General features: G+C 44.7%; 3 protein-coding genes across 4 annotated transcripts in view; 2 read left to right on the top strand and 1 right to left on the bottom strand.

Annotated features, from left to right (window-relative positions):
- Nucleotides 1-1360, bottom strand: part of cfap74 (cilia and flagella associated protein 74) — a 30432-nt gene extending 29072 nt beyond the window's left edge. The window contains exon 1 of the mRNA XM_029834066.1: nucleotides 517-1360. The gene's annotated coding sequence lies outside the window, so the exon portion shown is untranslated. The remainder of the gene's footprint in view (nucleotides 1-516) is intronic.
- gabrd (gamma-aminobutyric acid type A receptor subunit delta) lies at nucleotides 93-12735 on the top strand. 2 transcript variants are annotated; one of them, XM_003962936.3, is made up of 9 exons: nucleotides 93-323; nucleotides 6562-6677; nucleotides 8081-8148; nucleotides 8673-8893; nucleotides 9830-9912; nucleotides 9989-10126; nucleotides 10622-10777; nucleotides 11301-11512; nucleotides 11720-12735. In XM_003962936.3, exons 1-9 carry the CDS (start codon nucleotides 253-255, stop codon nucleotides 12041-12043), a joined length of 1389 nt encoding a protein of 462 aa, XP_003962985.2. In that variant the 5' UTR covers nucleotides 93-252; the 3' UTR covers nucleotides 12044-12735. The 2 variants fall into 2 exon arrangements, with proteins under 2 accessions (XP_003962985.2, XP_029689932.1); XM_029834072.1 differs by lacking the exon at nucleotides 6562-6677 and having other exon boundaries at nucleotides 190-323.
- A 1042-nt stretch (nucleotides 12736-13777) lies between these two features.
- LOC101068361 (transmembrane protein 26) lies at nucleotides 13778-18962 on the top strand. Its single transcript, XM_011621528.2, has 5 exons — nucleotides 13778-13907; nucleotides 13983-14065; nucleotides 15156-15353; nucleotides 17034-17178; nucleotides 18141-18962. Exons 3-5 carry the CDS (start codon nucleotides 15160-15162, stop codon nucleotides 18792-18794), a joined length of 993 nt encoding a protein of 330 aa, XP_011619830.1. The 5' UTR covers nucleotides 13778-13907; nucleotides 13983-14065; nucleotides 15156-15159; the 3' UTR covers nucleotides 18795-18962.
- The last annotated feature ends 1874 nt before the right edge of the window (nucleotides 18963-20836 follow it).

The raw sequence follows: 20836 nt of genomic DNA, 5'->3' as shown, positions 1-20836 counted from the left end.
GTTGTTGCGGTCAAACCGGGACTTCTCTGCGCGCTCTTCGCTTCTTTCGTGCGCTCCTGGATAATGTGGAAGGGCTGATCATGGGGTGACCGTCGACATCACCATCCACGTCCAGCATCAGCAGCAGCATCCTCCCCGCACTCAACACGACGGAGAGCGCATCAAAAGGGGAAAACTGCCGCTGTCCGTTCCAGGGAACTTTATCTTTTGCCCGTTCCCTATCTTTCCGTTAATAATCCTACTAGGGCTGGAATGATGGAGGTTCCAACTTTTCTCCTGTCGAGTCTCGCTCTGATCATCGTTGGAGGGGACGTTTTTACCAGGTGAGATCGGCGTCGCCTTTTAGTGCTGGCGCAGATGTAATAAGTTAAAAAAAACCCCTGATTTTTAGGTTTTAAGACAGAGCCAATAATAACAACCCTGTGACACAAGAGTCAAAGTAACCTAAGACCAATTCACTTATATTAATGCGCATTACCCTTAGAGTTAGTGCGTAAAATTTATTTATACACCCACAAGCCACGCATGTTTTCTCCTCTGCGTTTCTGGGCACGAGACCAGTTTGCATAAGGACCACTTAGCCACTTAGCCAAAGGCAGTTGTTGTCATCCCCGCCTGCGGACTTATTCCAGATCCGGTGCAGCTTGAAGATTGGCGTGATGTTTAATTGCGCTCTGAAATTGTCCGCCATCCCCGGGATGACCAGAAGGGGCGCTGTTTTCATTTGCAGAGCGAAGAGCGCACATATCTGCAGAGCTTCGCGCCACCAGGACGACAGTGTGCAAAAACATGCAGATCAATATAGAGCGTTTCCGTGCTAATGGTATTTAACATTTATCGACACGTTTCCATGCTTGGCGGCACGATACATACATGTTAGAACTATGTTAACTGTGCATGGTAAATCCCTGCAGTCTGTTTCTTTGTGCAGAGTTGCAGCCAGGAAACAAACCCTATTGCTCTCATTGTACCCATCCACAAACACTGGGTGACGATATCTTTATGCACATTTCATCCACAAGATTAATCAGGTTGGTGATCGTCGTAACATAAACATGGATGATGCATTGTTGCACAACACTTACGCAACTACGCCCCAAGCCGCATCTCCAACGGCAGAAACAAAGTTGTCGAGGAAAACCATTTTGTTTTTGTCACATCTGAGGCTCTCCTAAAGCCACGGGGGACACACGGAGCTTAGCCTTGGGGATCAAGCTCCGCTGGCTTGTTTCAGGAGTTTTCATCCCGTCCATGTTTATATAGCGCATTCTAAACACGACTGATTGAGGCGGCTACATGCACTGTGTTGCTACAGGATGATCTACTACAGATGTGATCTGCAGATACTGAAAAGTAGCACTTTTTTTTGGGGGGGGGGGGGGGGGGTCGCTTTTGCAGTGGGATTTTCCTGCTTTGATATCTGCTATTATTTTGTTGTCAGTACAACGTGGCGTCCGGGCTTTTACCTCTAATGATATATTGTGTTGAATGTGTCTTCCTGTCTCCCCATCCCTGAACAAGATTACTCTGGTGCTCAGTTTGGTGAAGTTGTGACTCACTATTTTACCCCAGTCCTGCATAGTGGGCACAATAGTGGACATTTTTATTTTTAATGCATGACTGTGTTCTCCCAGTCCCAGCACATCATCCAAGACAGTAGATATTTGTTGCGTCTGGCCAGACGTTCATAGCTCCAAATCTAGATGGCTGCAGGGTCGATAAGGCGCGCAGTTTTGGGAGTCTTGCGAAATCCTATTTTTTGCATGAAATGGCCACATATGTCACTATGTTTACCGCATTGTCTTTGCATCTGACATGTTTGCAACCTGAAGAGGTGTTTAAGAGCCCAAAAGTGGAATGAGAAGAATGAACCAGCCTTCATACATCCCCTGATTTAAAAAAACAGAATAGATTTTGATGCAATGCTAAAAAGACTGATATAGTCAATTATATCGATATTTATATCAATCAGTCAATCTTTATTTATATCGCGTCTGTTACAATCCAAATTGTCTCTAGGAGCTTGACAGAATCCCAGGGCCTGAACCCCCAACACGCAACAGTGGCAAGGAAAAACTCCCCTTTAACAGGAAGAAACCTTGAGCAGGACCAGGCTCATGTAGGGGGACCCTCCTGCTGATGGGGGGGTGGGTACAGAGGGAGGAGGAGAGGAGAGGAGAGGAGAGGAGAGGAGAGGAGAGGAGAGGAGAGGAGAGGAGGATAAGGGGGGAGGAGAGGTAGAGGAGAGAATAGGCAGAGATCATGCAAGTAAGTATGGTTTTCTACTCCAAATTGGAGGAGTTCTCGCCTGTCAGGGAGCAGCTGCCGCTGCTGCTGTAAAGGCTGTAAATACAGTTCCCAACTGATCCAATAAAGCTTTCCAAACTGTGTTGGAGCAGATTATTCACCTTTTATCGTTGCTGCTATAAATGATCTCGTGTGATGAAGCGCTCTCGCTATCTTTAAATGGCAACAAAAACTCCAGTGTTTCAACTCTTTCTTTTTAAACTGTCCTTCTACAACATTACTTCCTGTCATTATTAGGTTCCTGCTTGGCTGAGGTGCAGAGGTGAAAATAAAACTGTTCCGCTGTGGCCGGATCTCAACAGCGGATAGATTTGACTACATCTGGACTGAAAAGAGGAATATCCGAGTACACGTGCTCCCGTTTGATGTGTAGAATGATGCGGTGCAGCTGGATTTAATCTGTAAATTCCATGATCTTTCCACTCTGACAGCTTGTCCTTAAAGCTCAGTGCTCAGTCACAGTGCTGCCATAACTAATCTGCGTAAGAGGCTGAGTCAGCGGGTAAATCCCTCCCACTGTCAGACAGGACGCTCCCCAGAAACAGAGACTCAATCACGCTCCCAGAAAACGTCCCCTGTCCCCCCCCCCGTCAGTCCAAGGTGCTGCCGCGACCCATCCAGGAAAACGTCCACAAAATGCTTCCTGCCTAGATGGATACTTCCCCCAGAGTTAATCTGGTCCACATATCCCCATCCATCCATCCATCCATCCATCCATCCATCCATCCATCCATCCATCCATCCATCCATCCATCCATCCATCCATCCATCCATCCATCCATCCATTTTAGCCTCTAATATGGGTAACAAGGGGCTGTCCCAGCTTTCCTTTGAAGAGAGGCTGGGGTCACCAACCCAATCCAGAGGTCAATTTTCCCCCAATTCATGTTTTGTGACAGGAAGCCGGCGTACCCGGCGAGAGTCCCCCGTGGGCATGGGGAGGACATGCAAGCTCCAGCCAGAACCCAGTTCTCAGCCCCACCACTGTGCCTGTCCCAGCGTGTGTCATTCATCGTGTCACCAATGACTGTTGTGGTATTTAAAAAGTATCGTATCATCTGGAAATAGAAGGAGTAACGCGTTCAGCGGTGGAAGGAAAACAATCGGCTTGATAAGAGCGGTAAAACCGCTACTGTCATGGCAACATGGGTTCCACATGGGTGCACAATGATGTACACAAATGCAATTTGAAGAGGGGAGTTGGTCAGAACTATAGTGTCAGTATTTTATTTACCAAACTAGGCTACATGCTACATACATTCGCAACAAAAGAGCTCAGAGAACTCATCAAAGAGTCTTACTGTAGCTCCCACCCACGTTCTCACGTCCACCGTGAGGCTCAGAAACATTGACGCTGTACCTTTAAGCTGGCTGCTAACAGTCTTCGACACTTCCCGGCATCTGAGGATGCTCAGAGTACATCCGTTAATGAAATCTATTTCAGGACAAATGTCACCTTATTATAATTCTCAGAAGCAGAGGACGCTCGCTGACCTGAGCACAGCCGCCCTGCGGCGTTTCCCCGCCGTGGTGCTGTAACACTTCCCCACATGCATCTTTCTACTCGACTGGATGTTCATCCCGAGGCCTTCCTGCAGCTTGTAGGACCTTTTGCTCTTTTGCCAGGGTTAATGCCCCTGTTTGATCGGTTCGTAGTTTTCCCTTTAAAAAAAAGTCCACGATAGCTGTGCAGATGTGAAGGTTCTCTTCCTTAAAAAAGAAAACAAGTCTTGATTGACCTTGATTTTTTTTTTTAATGGAAATTCTCTGATCTCCAGAGTGACCGTGAGGATTCCCAGAGTCATTGTGGATTTATCCTTAAACCTGCCTATCATCCAGGTCTTTAGGAGTCCCCCTTTTTATTTCAACAACAGTCTTATTGCCTCAAAAGGATGCTGAAAAGCGATTCCAGGCATCTGTGAATGACCAAAAACATTACACTGAACAGGAATGATCTGGATTGATCATAAATGATCTTGTTTTTCTGCTGTCCACAAAATACAGCGTGGATTTTAAATACTCAGAGAGACCTTAATCGTCGAGGTCCATCATAACTGGAGAACAGCTGGGTTCTCAGAATCAGAAATAAAAGGACCAGTGGAAATGCACCTTATGATGTGATGTTGAGCGGCGTTTCTGATATACAGGCGTGGGTGTTGTTGGAGACACTGTTGCCGCGCTGGTTGTTCTGCCTCTTCCTCCGGCTCAGAGGTGACCTCCTGCCCAATGACCGCCTGTTGACCAGACGGCGGAGGCAGCTCAGGCACATCGCTGTCACCAGCCAGGTGTCTGTGGAGCCTCGTTTCTTATTATTTGGGCCGCTACCATCGGTCCTGTTGTGCTTTTAGCCTGTTCCTTTGGCAGAAAGTGTCTGAACTCGCAGGTATTTCACTCTCCACTGCAGTTAATTTTGCCAATCAATGCTGACATTTCACTGACCTTTCACTGCTTCTTAATTTGTGTCAGAAAGCAACTATCAGTAGGAAAGAAAATGTCAAACACGCCCTCCTTTCTGAACTGAGCTGAAATGATCGATTGGCGATTGAATGTAAACTTTGTTGCGTCCATGTCATAGTATCACTTTCAGTGGTGGCAGGGAGAAACTGCTGCTCGGAGCATGCAAGTTACAATATAAAAGAAGTGGTTTCCCTCTGTCTTTTCTCCCCCTCAGCCCATCTGTGTAGTGTTGGCCCACAATCAGGCGGGTGCAGCTCCAGTCACCAGGAGAGACCTTCTGGGGAGTGTCTGCAAATACACTCAGGCTGGTTCTCAGAATCGAGAAAATAGGACATTATTACAATTACATTCCAATAGGAGAAAATAATGATACGCTTATACGTGTCTCTCAGAGGCTTTATATTTCTCTTTTTCTGTTTAAAAGAATTTTAAATAGATTTCATGTCTACAAGTTAAAAAAAAATTAAGGAAAAGCAATCCAATATAGGAAGTCTTGGAATCGTATAATCAATTAAAAAAAATCTGACAGTCTTGCATCACCGAGCAGCCTGACATGGTCTTTTTAACAGATTTCTTGGCTATTTATTCCTGCTTCAGGAAACCATCAATTATCTAAGAAATCCAGTTATTACATAGTGATTAAGTCAGTCAGTGTTCCCATTAACTGCAGACACAAAAGTGACAGGCTAAAAATAAACTTGCTGTCGTATAATAGATTCACCAAGGAAATGTCTTTGAAAAATCACATGCTTTCTGTAAATTTGCAACATTTCCTTTTCTATTTTCTGTTTTTTAAATTTTAAATAATTTGATCTGTAGCTTATTCATGCATTTCCTTTTCCTGTCCATTTCACTGCGTCACTCTAAAACTTTGAATTTGTTCATTTAAATCACTGATCTTCTTGCAACAGAGCACGATTTATTTTGAAACAAACCATACATGTATTAGTAATGCACTGGTATAAGTCTAGTATATATGTATGTATGTATGTATGTATGTAAGTATGTATGTATGTAGGCTGTGGTTTATCGGGCTGCACTGCCACCTGGTGGCCACTCTCCAGCACTGCTTCAGTTCAGTCTGGCGTCCATGGAGTGTCTGTCAGCATGGGGGGCTCTGGGCCCTCTGGCTCTGCCTGAGGAATACAGGACATTTTCTTTTGCTGTAACAAAATATTTTAATGTCACTATTATTCCCCCAGTTGAGAGGTTACAGAAATGTGAAGAGGTGCTTCAAGAAGGAAGTGACTTAAATCTGTTATTTAAAAAAACCCAAAAAACTCAATTTTCACAATCTGCTCTAGTATGATGTCTACGATTTAAAACAGGTCATTTTTTGCCAATGTCTGCTGGAATTAATCTGCAATTTTTGTATTTCTGCTCAGCTTCCTGCAAAATATTATAATGTTCAAGCCTCCAGAGTGGGTAATCACTTTGTGCAGACCACCATCCAGGCCGCAGCCATTTGAGCTCACTGACAAAACAGAAGCACCCCACTTAGCCTGAAGAAAAGAAAATGACTTTAAATGGAGGGTCTTCAAATAAACCGCTATCTGGTTCTCCTGCCCCCTGGTGGACAAACCACAAACACCACATTTATACTATCTACATCAAAAGCTGGTGGAGTGACTCATAATGTATTTTTACCCCTGCACACCACAATCTAAGAGCGCCTCACATTTGGTGATCCATTTCATGACCTGTGTATATCTGAGGCTGTGCCAGGATTTCCTGTGGACATGTGGTGCGACAGAATGGCTGCTGAAGGTTGCTCTGTTTCCTGTTTGTCTCCTCTAGGGCCATGCTGAGTGACATTGGGGACTATGTAGGTACAGACATTCAAATATCCTGGTTGCCCAATCTGGATGAGTTAATGAAGGGCTATGCCAGAAATTTTCGCCCTGGGATAGGAGGTGAGTATGAGATCTACTGCTTGTGGCGTTGGGTTGCATTTCACCCCCTCACATTTACAGCCATCCTTAGCATCCATGACAGGAAGTTGGAAGCTAATACATCATTCATGCATTAGCTGGTGTGTTTCAGTATATGGTAAGAAAAAAAGAAAGAGTTTGTTTCTGACGTGTTGCTAAGACTGGCTGCAAGATGTGAAACACCCAATGACCACAGCCATAGACATCTCAATCTCACAGCTTAACTCAGCTGATCAAAGGTGAAAAGGTGGGGGGCTTGAATAGCACACACGTGCAAATGGGGGGGCTGTACGCCTTCATACACCATCGTCATGTGGTGACGTCGTTCTTATCAATGTATCCTTAAAATGACCACTATGGAATCATATGTTTTTGAATGTGACTTCCATCATTCAACAGCCTTCCGGAGTTCCACTTGTATCATTAAAGGACAGTAAATAGCTAATATTTCAACATTTTAAGAGAGATTTTTTTTTTTGCACAGTAGGAGGATTTAATTCCATACTTGGAAACTAAAATTCTCTTTCACCTGTTGCATTTCATACAGTAGTTACCAATGAATTTAATGTATGGCAGACTCATTTGACTATTCCCATTATTCTCCTTAGACTCTGTGTAAAAAGCAGTATAGACCAGTTCAGTCACACCTAAAGTGGGAGGAAAATAAGACTTCTTCTCCACCAGAACTGAGATCAGACTACAAGCACATCTTCCCCCCCCCCACCAACGTATGAAATGCATTAAGCATATTATTTGGTGTTTTATTAAAGCCACTGCTGCATTAACTGCACTGCATTTTATTGTCCGTTTTACGCCTGCGTTATTAAGCTGTGCACCTCCACGGGTGAAATTTCACTCATTTCCATCATGTGATGCACTCAAAACTGACCTTGAGGGCCCACAAGCGTGCCATTGTAAATCACCTCACACCACGTATCCATTTTTTTTCCCGAGCCAACAGAATATGATTTGCTAGAGTAGAGTGAGTGGCGGGTGTTGAATGGTGGGGAATTTTAATTTCTGATTCCTTAATGTTCATTTTAAATAGCGTCTGTACTCTGCACCACTGTGCCCCCCTGCAGTTTCTGCCCTCTGGCATCAGATCATAGACACACACTCCATGCAAATCATATGGCAAACTGTTGAGTGGAAATGTGTGTGTGTGTGTGTTGAACCCAGTGCCACTTAGCATGTTTAATCTCCATGCGCTGCAGGAGTGTTTCAGATGTGGGAGGATGGGGCTGGGGGAGTGGGGGCACATGGGTGATGGAGTGAGGACGGGAAGAACAGGTAGAGTCTTTGTACTTGGAAACAGGGAGGGAGGGGTGGGCCAGGTCTGTGTTCTCACCTCTCCCCCCCCCCCCCCCCCCCCCCCGCCCACACAGGTCCACCGGTGAACGTGGCCATGGCCATCGAAGTGGCCAGCATCGACCACATCTCTGAGGCGAACATGGTAAAGTATCTGTCCCGTGCTCACTGTGATCTTTACCGTTGCAGTACTCGCGATTTACATAATCCTGATTTATCCCACTCGAGGGTTTGAAAGCACTCCGAAGCAACACTTGTGGAGTAATTGGATGATTGGAATATTTTCATGGGTTTTCCATGATGAGAGTCACAAATGGGGAAGGACCACATGTGTCCAGAGTCCCTGATTCAGTCAGAATCCTTCAGAATGAATCAATCAGGGTGTGTCCGACTTGTCACACAGGGACCACCCCTCCCCCGATGGGCAAGCTAGATGTTCTTTCTTTAAATTCTTATCTGCCCAAATATTTTCTCAGCCCTGTTTTGTTGGCAGTATGGACAGAATTCCTGTGAAGCCACAGTGCTTCCTCAGGCCCAGATGTTTAGTCTCTTATGCATTTGCATGTGTTCCATTTTGGCTGAATAAATTCATTCAAAGAAGTGAAAAGTTTGTTTTTCCTGCCCGTGAGTCAGGCCTCGTGTTTGCGCCTCTTTTTGCTCCCTTGGCAGGAGTACACCATGACCGTGTTCCTGCGCCAGAGCTGGCACGACGACCGCCTGTCCTACAATCACACCAACAAGACGCTGGGCTTGGACAGCCGATTTGTGGACAAGCTGTGGCTGCCTGACACTTTCATCGTCAACGCCAAATCTGCTTGGTTCCACGACGTCACGGTGGAAAACAAGTTGATCCGCCTGCAGCCCAACGGAGTCATTTTATACAGCAGCCGGTACGAGCAAACCAGATTACCGTCTGCACCAGACAGACACGCGTAATCCCCGCAGTCTGTTTCTGGTTGCTCTAACGTTGACCTTCTTTTTCTCTGAATTTTAGTGCGAGTGGGTCTTATTTGTTGTTTGTGGAAATATAAATCCCTTACGAGTCCAACCAGACTCACAGCGATAAGAGTATAGTAGTTTAGTTGACAGGTGAAGCTACGATGATCCTGGATTAGTCCCACGTCGTAAAATCGGGAGCCTCCTCAAACGCAGTAGTAACGACAGAGACACACGAGGGGTTCGCCACCAGAGTGACTGATCTCCTAATTGAACAGAGAATTTTATCCTTTTTCCTGAGATGGCAGGAGCAAGAACAACGTTTGACATGATAATTTTGCTATGGACGTTCTCTGTGTGCAATATTCGGGCGAGAGACAGAACAAGCCCTGTGGGGGGAGAACAAATTAAAGACTAACAATAAACATAAAAGAGCCTCCTGGCCCCTCCCCCTAACTAGCTGCTGTAGAAGCCCAATCCTGCCCTCTGATTGGTTGGAACACTTTGTTATGGTTTGGGGAGCGGGTAGGTTCACAACAGTTTATCGATGTTTCTGCAAGCTTTTAAAGAGGGTAGGTGTCCCGCAGAGACCGGAGCTTCTCACCGTCCTCCCGGGAGACAAGCTGTTAACACGCCTTCCTGTAAGAGCGCAAAATGTTGGCGCTCAGAATCGCTGACACAAAATTTAATCTGGTCTTGTGTATGTAAACTAATCATGCATCACAAGAAAAACCCACTGGGGGACAGTTGTGCAACGTCCAGTCGTCAGTGACAGATCTCAGAGTTATTTCCTGTTTCTTCTTCTTGACCAAATCATTTAGACATTTGCACAGGTCCTCAGGAATACTGTCAATAGTTTTAGAAGTTGACATGTTCCGTGCTGCTTCTAGAATCACTTCCACCGTCGCCTGTGATATGGACCTGACCAAATATCCTATGGATGAACAGGAGTGCAGGCTGGATTTGGAAAGCTGTAAGTCACATTTGTGGGGTTGATTCCTTGATTTATAACCATACGACATTGTAAACACACGGCCGTGTATTCGTAGACGGCTACTCTTCAGAGGACATCGTGTATCACTGGTCGGAGAGCCAGCAACACATCCATGGGCTGGACAAACTGGAGCTCTCCCAGTTCACCATCACAGATTATCGATTTGATACCGAAATAATGAACTTCAAATCTGGTGAGCAGCCATGTTGTTTTGTTTTCCTCATTTTTGCCTGGAATTTGAGTTAGTGACAGTACGACAGAACAGGTCTGAAAGCCTCTCGCACGTTCTGGAGCTCTTTTACGTGTCATTTACCTTCTTTTCTGTTTCTTTTGCCGGTTTGGATGTTGCCGTTGAATAGCTACAGATTCTTTTTGAAGAGAGATGTTTTTTTCTATCTCTTCAGGCATTTTTGCTTATATTGTATGCAAAGAAGGACTAGATCAAGTCAGGCTTGCTGCTGGGGGAAGTGGGAGGTTTAGAAATTTAGTCTAGAGTGCTGCTGGAAAAAAAGGTGCCAGCGATGTCGCTTTAAGCCTGATGTTTTTGAGCTTTTCCACCAGGGGCAAAAAAAAGAGCACGCAGGCTTTTCTTTGGTCATGCCAGTTTTTTGAAGAATAAACGGGTGTTATAGACGTGTACTAAGCTTCTCCGGAAAGCAATAAATGGCTGCCACTGTTCTTCCTACAGCTGGTCGATTCCCAAGGCTCAGTCTGTGCTTCCAGCTGAGGCGAAATCGAGGCGTCTACATCATCCAGTCATACATGCCTTCCATTTTGCTCGTGGCGATGTCCTGGGTATCGTTCTGGATCAGCCAGTCAGCAGTTCCCGCACGTGTAACCTTAGGTTGGTGCTCATTTAAGTGGTTGAATTAAAGGTCAGAGGGGACTTGGATCAAAAGTGGTCTTGGGACGATAAACAAATAATGACCCTTGGTGTGACCCCTCTCTTTTTAATCACATCAAAAGGTTCATGCTGGTGTGGAGTTTCACAGTGATTGCTCATACATATGAGGGATTGGCTATGCCTAAATCAGTACTTTAGCCTATTACAAGTAGGACCTTTGTTCAAAACAATAAAAGATGTGCCAGGATGTTTAATGCCATGATTGTTAATCCTCTAACCTCTAACCCCTCTAACCACCCTGATCCAAACAAGCTAACAGTTAACTCTAGAAATGTACTCACAGTGATTTATTTGGTTCTAAGGGAGGCACGAATTCCATTATATTTCAATCATAATGAACCATGTGGTGTCACTAAAGTGTTGCTGCCGAAATGTCCCTTAAACAACTTTAAATGCATTCGGGTATGTTGTTAAAGCCCCAGGGGACTCCAGGCTGTTCAGTGTAAAGTGTTCTTTCCTACAGGCATCACGACTGTCCTCACCATGACTACGCTGATGGTGAGTGCCCGCTCCTCCCTGCCTCGAGCATCAGCCATCAAGGCCTTGGATGTTTACTTCTGGATTTGCTATGTGTTTGTGTTCGCGGCCCTCATTGAGTATGCCTTTGCTCACTACAATGCCGACTACCGACTCAAGGAAAAGGCCAAAGTGAAGGCCAACAAGCTGAGCTCTGAGGTGAGGAAAACATTCTCCGCATGCCTTCTCCTCAGCAGGCAACAAAGCAGAAATTCATAGGATGGGTGTGTGTGTGTGATAATGTGATTCCTTACGTGAACTGCTGTTTGTGAGGTGGGCTGTTTATTAATTTCTTTCGTTCTTGTTATTTTCTATCAGGACAAACCTCCCAGTGTCTTCTCTCTGTTCTTCTCTCTTTTGCTGCAGTCCATTGTGAAGAATGGAAAACAGGCTATGGTCCTTTTTTCCCTGTCAGTCACTGGGATGAACCAGAGCGTTATGGTTTCCAACCGCCAGGGGCGAACCCAGCGCTCCAGCAGTGAAATCCCAGGGGAGGTGGCCAGCGAGGAGTCCGAGCCAAGGCGGAGAAGGTCCAAGCAGACGGAGGAGCCCAAGGAGGAGAGGAAGTGCTGTTCCAAATGTGTCTGCAAGCCCATTGATGCGGACACCATCGACATTTACGCCAGGGCCGTGTTCCCTTTCACGTTTGCTGTGGTGAACGTGATCTACTGGGTGGCGTACACGATGTGAGTTGGAAGGTAGCTGGTCTTAGCAAATGGCCGCCGTCCAGGACTGTATATACAAGAAACTGCTGGAGGTTTGCCGCTAGAATCCTGGCAAACTATTGCGGCTGGAACAGAAGTGCAGAAGGAATGAAATGTTACGACTTGTGAATATGTAAATGAAGTAATCATCGGAGGTGGGAATGAGTTTATGAAGTGCCGACCGGCCTCTGCTTCATTAAAAACAAACAGAGAGATGTACTGTATAAATGCAAAAGATGGAGTTGTCTGTTGGAGGCTCTCGCGTGCACAGTATACCCAACAAATTACCTAAAAACCCTGCTACATGAACACAAGTCACCACAACAAATCACCCTGCTCGATTACCCGCAAGCTAGCATCCTGTCTTTGGAACAGAAACAAACACAGTTAGCCTCAGTCACTCAAAGCCACATTCTGGAGCGGAATGCCTGTTATCTCCAGAGACAAAACGCCCAAACTCCAGGATAACACGATGAGGTGTACCACTGTTCTGCATGGCTGATAACTCCTGCACCCTCCTCCCTCTCCATCATCAGCCCCTCCTTTATTCCCCCTCTCTCCGTTTGGTCCTCCACCCATTTTCTTTTCTATTTAATTTTTGTTTAGGACCTTTGGAGCATCTTATCTCCACCTGCTAGTTCTGTCTGTTTCCTCAACATTAAAGGAGTTCTTCCACTACCTGCGTCTGTGTCTCTCACTCATAAAAAAATAACAATTCATTACTTTTGTATGATTAAATCTTACCTGAAAAACAAATACAAAATCTCCTAAGAAACAGTTAGTCGGGGTATTTGGAGATGTTAAATTGCTCATACATATGAGTGTGTGAATGAATGATTTGTAAAGATGAAAGAAGAAAGAAGTGGAAAATAAGTCATTTAAGGATATGTGATAAAATATAATTCAGATTTCTGTTTTAACTCAAGGGAAGTGAAATTATGTGTTTAATCTAAACCCTCTTATATTTAGAATTGTTAATCATCAAAATAGACGATGTTAGAAGTGCTAAATAACTTCAACAAATTCAAATGTGAAATTCAAAATTCTATAATTACAAACACATTTTTGCATTACAAAAATCCAAAAGGAATAATCAGCTCCTAAATCCAAAAGCGTTACACATTTAAACTCTAACGCCATATTCATGTCTGTTCTTCTGTAGCTCCTTGTGAAAGGATGTTTTGGGACCTCCGATAATGTAGGATAAATATCCTAAAGTGCATAAAAACCATTCACTCAACACATAAATGCCACGACTAACTTGAAGATGGACACTTGCAGCTTGTCTGAGTAGAACAAAACTTTGCTGGTGTATTTCTGCAGCCCCTTTCAGCACCGCATATGAAAAAAAAAGTTTTTGGTTCGACTGTATGCTGATGATACGGTTGAATTCCCAATATTTCATCGCTGTGGAATCAAACCATTTCTTTACCACTGGTTTCAAGCTTTGCATATCTCATAGCTGCAATGACTCATGATTTTTTGTTTAAATGATTGACCTTCCTCGTTAGCATCAGCACCATCCTAATTTCTATGCAGCAGCAGCAGCACTATACCCCCACACCTCTGCGCCTCCATCCGCTGTTGTGGTTCGATGGTTCAGTGCGTGCAGGGGCTGATGCTGTGAGGCTGTTATCAAGGGCCAGCAGTAGCAAAACAGATCAGGCATGGGTGTGAGCAGGACAGGGCCGGCTTCTCCCAGAGAGATAACTTTGTTCTGAGTCAGGAGAGATGACATCATGACGGATGGCGATGAAGACATGGGCACAGAGGGAAGGAAATGTTATCTGACAATGGCACCAAACAGATCGAGACGGACTCATAAACACGCATACACGCGCCTGACATAGGTAGAGGAGGCGGCCACAACTTCAACTTTAAAGTCAGGTCCTCGTGTCCGACTTTGCTGTGGTTGTTTTTACCAGTGCAGAACCTCTGAGGGGACCTCTCAGGGAACCAGAAGAAAAGGATCTCGTCCAAACTGAAGCGAAGGAGTCCAGCTTAGGCGGTGGGTTCGTACTGCATGTTTCAGTGCCATACATAATGCATGGTTTCTGTTCACGGCCAATTCATGACTGCGGCACACAACACTTTTTCTGACACAGGCGATTACAGGGAAAGAGAGATGACCTGCACTCATGTTTAATTCAAGGAGCTGTTAAAAACAGTCATGGAAAATGTATTTTTAATGCCAGTTTGACATGATAAAGACTGAAGTTTCCAGTACAAAACACAAGATTTATGGAACTTTTTGCCTTTCTTTTTCCTTTATAATCATCACTTCTTTTGCTGGCCTGTTAGGCAGAATCCTTCAATATTAGTGTCCAGGATTTACTTTGCTCAATGACTTTTAAGTTGGAAGTGTTTTTTTTTCAAGAATAGTTTTCATTATTAATGGGATGTTGTTAGTTATCTATCTGTCTCCAATGGAGCTGTGCTGCATTACCAACCAAGCTAACAATGAGAATCCTTCTCTGAAAAAGTTTGTTATAGAGACTTAGTTAAAAAAAAGTTGTTATTACATAATGAGTTTGCGGATACCAACAGGAGAGCTGAACACAGATGTGACCCATTGATGAGGAAGGGATGACACCTCGCATCAAGTCATCATGTCTTCACAAATATCCAGAGCATCCAGACGTCCGATACAGGCTCAAAGCCTCCCAGAGTTGTAAATCGTGAACTGTGGACTGATTACTAATCACTGCTTACGCTGAATTCCCTCACAGCTCAGAAGCTTTCATCCCGTTGATTAATTGACAGCAGGGACCGCTCGAACGCTAACACTGCGCAGCAGTTATTGATAATGAAATCAGAGCGGGGGGTTTGATACTGCACAAGCCTTCAGACATTTTTGCAACGATGCCCTGTGTGGGTTCTGGCAGTATAGATAGATTCTTGCCCGTTCTCTGGGAGCCTCAAATATATCGCAACATTTCATCAAATTGAAGCCACTCTTGGCTGCAGTGATGAAATGTCAAATATTTACCAGAACTTCTTGAAGCAATAAACTCTGACAGAATATTGAAAAGTTAGAGAAGCTGAGCCAAGTTTCAGCTGTCAGTGTTGACGAGCTTGTTTGTGTTGTCTCTGTAAAGCGCCATGTGCCGTCTCCTGAACGTCCTGCTGGCTCTGCTCAGCCGTTTCCTGTTTGCGATCCACGGGGTGGTGACGGTGTGGCGCGTGGTGGCCATCAAACAGGAGCCACTCTATTGGCTGCTGCTGACGGGCGTGGCACTGCTGGGCCTGGAAATGGCCGTCACACTCAAGTGCACCCGGAATGCTGAGTGGAAATGGTAATGTTTGACATTTGACCACAAAATTTTGACAATTTGTTCATTAAAGACGCTTGTTATTGTCCTACTTTACACTTGCACACGTGAATAAAGTGAGTAAGTCATTTTCTCACAGAGCAATTCACTGTGATGTACAATCATCAGGTAGACCTTGTGATGAATAATAGATGCTGTTTTTTAGTTTTAATCTGCTGGGTTTTAGCGAGTCTGTTTTTGTTTGGACCCTTTGATGTACGTCAGCAGAAAAATAACACAAAGTTTTTAAGAAGTTTTTATAACCTGAGCCCGAGGTGGTTTTTCTAATTTTATGCTAAAATGTTACTTTCACAAAATGTCCTTGAGTCCTGTCGGCCGCCCACACGGCCATTGCCACAGACAATTCTAAAACAATTCAGATTGTTTCCATTTTCCTGTTTCCACCACGTTTGAGACCCCTCCCCCCCAGAGCCACACTTTAAAAATGCTTTCTGATTATTGGTATTATTGTTATTATTTTTGGTCTGGTAAAAAACCTTAGCCTAGGGAACATATTCAGCATTAACTATGCAGATAATAATCAGTTGTATTATTGCAACCACAGTTGTGGCAGCCTAAAAACCTCATTAGTCAGCACCTGTGAAGACATGTGGGCAAAGTAGGAAAATACGGCATGATGGGAAACTGGCGCACTTGTGTCGACATTTGGGTTCATGTCAAACAGGGACTCACGTGGACTTTTCAAGGATTGTACCGACTCTTTCAGCAAGAATGTCTCCAACTACACAACATGCTGGTGCCGCTCTCGGAGCCTGAGAGCCCCACCGCTCAGCCGGCAGAATTATCGCACCCTGAAATCATCAAATTTATCAAAACAATTGTTTTCCAAAACCTTCACAGTCTGAATGTTGCAGAGAAAAAAAATCTATATTCCTGTGTTTGTTTAACCTAAAGATCTCCTCTAATGGTGAAAGAAAAACCATTTGGTTCAAATTGCTAATTAATTCACCGACCTGTGGAACTCAATTAGCCCACAGAAGAAATCTGCTGCAGCCTTTGCGAACATGATTTGAAATAGAAGAAAATAACTTTGCTATTGGGAAACTTTGTGACTGCTCCGTCCGGAGCGATGAGAGGCAGCCCGCCAGAGCCAGCAGCAGCGTCTGCCAGCACGGTCTTCTGTAGCGCCTTCTTCTGTCTATCAAAAACAAATCCAGTCTTCTGAACTTATTGTTCTGTCACTCACTGAGCTGGAGTCCTAGATCCAACACCCCTGCCGCTGCCTAAGACAAAATGTCTGACCAGCTCTCTTCCCCCTCCCTTATTTAATATAAAAGCACCTTGAAAAAAACAGCCATCATCCTTTATTACACAGCCACACAGGAAATGATCATTGGGTGTCATTCAGCACTTTGCTGCATCTCATTCAAAAGCTCGGGCTCCCTGGCAAGTACTGAGCTTTCTGCAGTCTTCTTTTTCACACCGAGTCTTACTTTGAAGTTCCCTCCTTGTGGAAAAGGCTTTGCGCCGTCAAGTAGGATTTGCATATATGATGAGAATAATTGCCTGTCTGAAATTCAACACTTTTTTTTTTAGGGGAAAAACGTGGGGATTCTTTCTTCTTCAACGTGTGGTAAAGATGCATGTCCCTAAAAATAACCTATTCGTTCCTCTCCAATGGTGTTCTTCTTATTTTTTTTTTAGGTTTTCCCCCATGGTTTTTCTTTACCTCAGTACTGTCATCCCATCCATCTGGTTTCTGGAGCTGAGTCTGCTGCAGTCCAAGGTGCCTGTCAACAACTCCCCAGGCCCCGAGCTTCGTTTGCTAGCTCACCTCCCGATCACAGCGGTAGGCATCCCGCCACAATCCTGCCCTCCACGCTGCCACATTAAAGCATTACCTTACATCAGATAAGATTTAAATCTTGCACGGGGGTGGATAAACTATTAGTTGCAGGAAATGTGCAACAACCACACTGAGCTGGAGTGCTGATAGGCTCCTGCTCTTGCGCTCAGATCTCTGTTTTTTTTTTGTGCAGTGGTGGTTTTAGTGCAGTTTCTTTCATGTTTTCTTTTTCTTTTTCTGCCCTTGGCTGCGCTTGAGGCTTGATGGTGGGTTCTGAAACTTGAACACACGTTGTGTCTGAAGTGTCCAGGGCTGCTGTCAAGTTAAACTCACCCAACCTTGACATAATAAAGTTCAACCACATGGTTGTTACCCTCAGAGTGTGAGGGCGAAGCTTTGTTGTTTGGCCTTACTGTGGAGGAGCTACGGCTTCTTTTCCAATTTATTGTTTAAATGTTGAATCACAACAGCACAAATTATTTGGGACCTCATAAATGTCACACCATGATTGTTCTTTGAGACTCTCTGCTGGCTTAGAGGAGCTTCCAGGGTCAAAATCGGTCTTGTCTGGTCATTTGCATTGGTAGAAATGTGAAATTAAAACCTTATTTTTAAATGCTGTTACATTTAGGATCTGAAAATTAGCCACGCTACAAAACATTGGGATATATTTTCATGTTTTCTGAATTTGGAAACATCTTCAGTATATTATAAATACAAATTGCTTCATAAGTGGACCGCTATTTTGAACACAATTACATAATTGAGTGAAATATTTTGCCCCTCTGACTCAGAAGGAATGAGCAGATATTCTGGCCAAGAGTGGAGCGCCTATACTTAATCTTGCAAATATGAATGTACAGTTTGTGTCATTGATATGCTGTATATCGGCAAATCTTGTGAATTAGCCATAACATGTATTACACAACTAATGATGCTGATATAATTGGTCTTTCTTCTCACAGGGTGTAGTGGAGCTGCACCCAGAGAACTGGGTGGCTGGACTGGAGCAAACCATGCTCATCGTCTTAGTTTTGGGTCGTTGGCTGATGCCCAAAGGTGACATGTCTCGCGACCAGCTCTCCCAGCTCCTAATGGTGTATGTAGGACTTGGAGCAGACATTCTGGACATCTTTGACACGTTCAAGGAACCTGAAGTCCAAAACAACCGTGCGGTCGTCATCATAGGTTTGGCCCTGTTCTCCTGGGCACTCATGCAGTTTCCTCTGGTACTGACGCAGACCCAGTCGACACTGGGACAGCCTCCACAGAGGGGTCCAGGCGGTCTCTGTCCAGGTGGTCCGTCTGCATTCACCTCCTGTTGCTCCAGTGAAGTGTGGAGCTTGTTGCTCACAGTCGGGCTCCAGGATGGTCCGTTCCTGATTTACCGGCTCTACCTCATGGCTCAAGAGCAGGTGCTCAACCAGCTAATGATCTTCTTCACCTGCAAGAACATTCTCATAGTCCTCTTGGAACTCTATCGGATTTTTGTGGTGCAATGCAAACAGCCGGTGAGGTGTGCAGATATGATGCGTACAGAGTTGAGGGCTGGTGGTCCTCATACAGGCAGAGATAGGAGCAAGGGGAAGGAAGACGATCGCATAGATGAACAAGCATAAAATTGGGTTTAAAATAGGGATTTAAAATTCCATCACAAAGCAGAACATCACACAGACACACGCACGCTCCTAAAAGCTGTACCCGACAGCCACGCCATGCATCTGAGCCTTGCTCGGAGACACCCTCTGGAGGCCCGGTGACTGGAAATAGACCACAGCAGAAGAGAATAAGTCTCCACTGAACAGATCAGAGATGAATTTATGAGTGTTCCTTTGATAAAAAAAGAAGAAAAAAGAACACTCTGAAAATAAATGTAGTGTTACAATTGGGGGAGAAAACAAGTTCAACAAGTTTAATATGTTTGAAATATATGCTGACATTAACAGGATCAGTCAATGTGTTCTCTGGTTGAGTACTTCCACTTGAATCTGAATGAAATATTTAATCTGCTTTTTAAAAAAAAAATGTAATAAAGAATTTCAAGCGGGGAAAGATATCAATTTTGCCAATACGAGAGAAATACCTTTTAATAAGCAAGCCTTATCCAATAAATATCCTTAAAAAAAAGCGGAAAAAGCAATTTGTTTTTTATATCATGACCATGGGATGGCAGTGTTGCCTAGTAAACCACAGGAAGTCACCGTGAAACATGTGAGGCAGTTGATAGAGAGGAAAAAAGGGGCCAAAGCCTGTGAGACGGAGTGCTGCTGAACTTCACGCTGTAAAAATGCATTCTTTATTGTGACATCTAAAGAACGACGTGAAAAACTGTGTAAAGTGTCTTTAATGTGGCCATCTTCAGGTTGTGGCAGTGTAACGGGGCCTCTGATGTAGCCGCCTAATCAAGCAGATCCGACGGGAGGAGAGATTTCGCCCCTACTTTTCAAAATGCAATTTTCCCTCTTGAGCACACTCAGCGGCGTGTTTGAGAGCTCGGGCATTTTTTATTATGTCTGAAAAAGCACACTCGTGATTATGTGGGCAGGTTCGCCGCGATGCGCTCTCGCTTTCTCTCTTCTGAGCGATGGAAAGTGCTGTTGTGATATTCCTCCAGCAGCCCACAAGTGTGAGATTGCCTTTGAGGGCCTACAAGGATGGAGAAGCCAGACAATACCTCTTCTGTCACAACGAGGACAAGCATGTGACCCTCCTGGATGACCCGCTCTTACTGGGGCAGGGTGGGATTGGAGAGCGACGATCCAATCAGACACCTTCCTCAAAGCTTCTGTTTCGGTGCCGGCCGAACTGTGGCACTTGTTTCGGCCCTGGAAGATGGAGACAGCAGCCGAGGGCCTTTGTTGTTCCAACAGACACAGACAGGCACAGAGAGATAAAAGCATTTAAGTCTTATCCTCCCTTAGTTACTTGGTTACGATAACGAAAGGAATGTGTGCGGAGATTTCCTGAATCGATGAGTTCCAGAGGCCTGCTGGAGAGAACTGCCCTGTTTCCCCGGTTTTATCTACTCGGCAGCACATGGGTCTAAACTATTAATGCTAACGCCAACTTTTAAAAGAGAAGAAAAGCAAAATTAACAAAGAATCCCCACTGAGCTGTGCATCATCTTCACGTTACAATGCTGCCTGAGCTCCTAAATAAGTCCTTAATGCCCAATTAAAACAAGTCAGCCTCCGCATGCAGCGGGAGTACCGGGATGGGGGGGTTTGTCTTCCGAGGCCTCACGTTTTGCGAGAATCGGATATTTGCGTGACGTGGTGCGACCTGCCACAATAGGGTGATGAAAGCAACTCCTGCTTGTGTGGAGCCCCTTTTCCTCCTCAGATTAACTGCATGCTTTAACAAGATTGCGTGGGCATGTAGGAGGATGGGGATGTCAGCTGATCCACAGGCTGCCCTACATAGATGTAGTGAAAGAAGAAGAGCATGAAAACTCAAAGCCCCCCCTCCAAATGGGAAGTCTCTACTGGCACAGAAAAGAGGACTACCACAGGTGTTCTTTAAAACCTCCTACACGGTGATGTCTGATCAGCTCCTTTCTTTAAGCCTGAAACGTTTACGTGTATCATGCTTGTGAGAACAAAGTGTAATGAATGCTCTCTGACAACATGTCATTTGCTCGGAGTGATTGGAGTATTAGTCA

This window comes from Takifugu rubripes, chromosome 3 (assembly GCF_901000725.2).
Source record: "Takifugu rubripes chromosome 3, fTakRub1.2, whole genome shotgun sequence".
Taxonomy (NCBI): Eukaryota; Metazoa; Chordata; class Actinopteri; order Tetraodontiformes; family Tetraodontidae; genus Takifugu; species Takifugu rubripes.
This window is presented reverse-complemented; position numbering and strand designations above follow the sequence as displayed.

Bases quoted from the DNA above. Each gene is read 5' to 3' on its own strand.
- gabrd (XM_003962936.3), top strand. From the start codon at position 253: ATGATGGAGGTTCCAACTTTTCTCCTGTCGAGTCTCGCTCTGATCATC. The intron at 324-6,561 runs GTGAGATCGGCG...TGTCTCCTCTAG, and splicing joins GGAGGGGACGTTTTTACCAG to GGCCATGCTGAGTGACATTG. The intron at 9,913-9,988 runs GTAAGTCACATT...GTGTATTCGTAG, and splicing joins CAGGCTGGATTTGGAAAGCT to ACGGCTACTCTTCAGAGGAC.
- LOC101068361 (XM_011621528.2), top strand. From the start codon at position 15,160: ATGTGCCGTCTCCTGAACGTCCTGCTGGCTCTGCTCAGCCGTTTCCTG. The intron at 15,354-17,033 runs GTAATGTTTGAC...TTTTTTTTTTAG, and splicing joins CGGAATGCTGAGTGGAAATG to GTTTTCCCCCATGGTTTTTC. The intron at 17,179-18,140 runs GTAGGCATCCCG...TTCTTCTCACAG, and splicing joins CTCACCTCCCGATCACAGCG to GGTGTAGTGGAGCTGCACCC.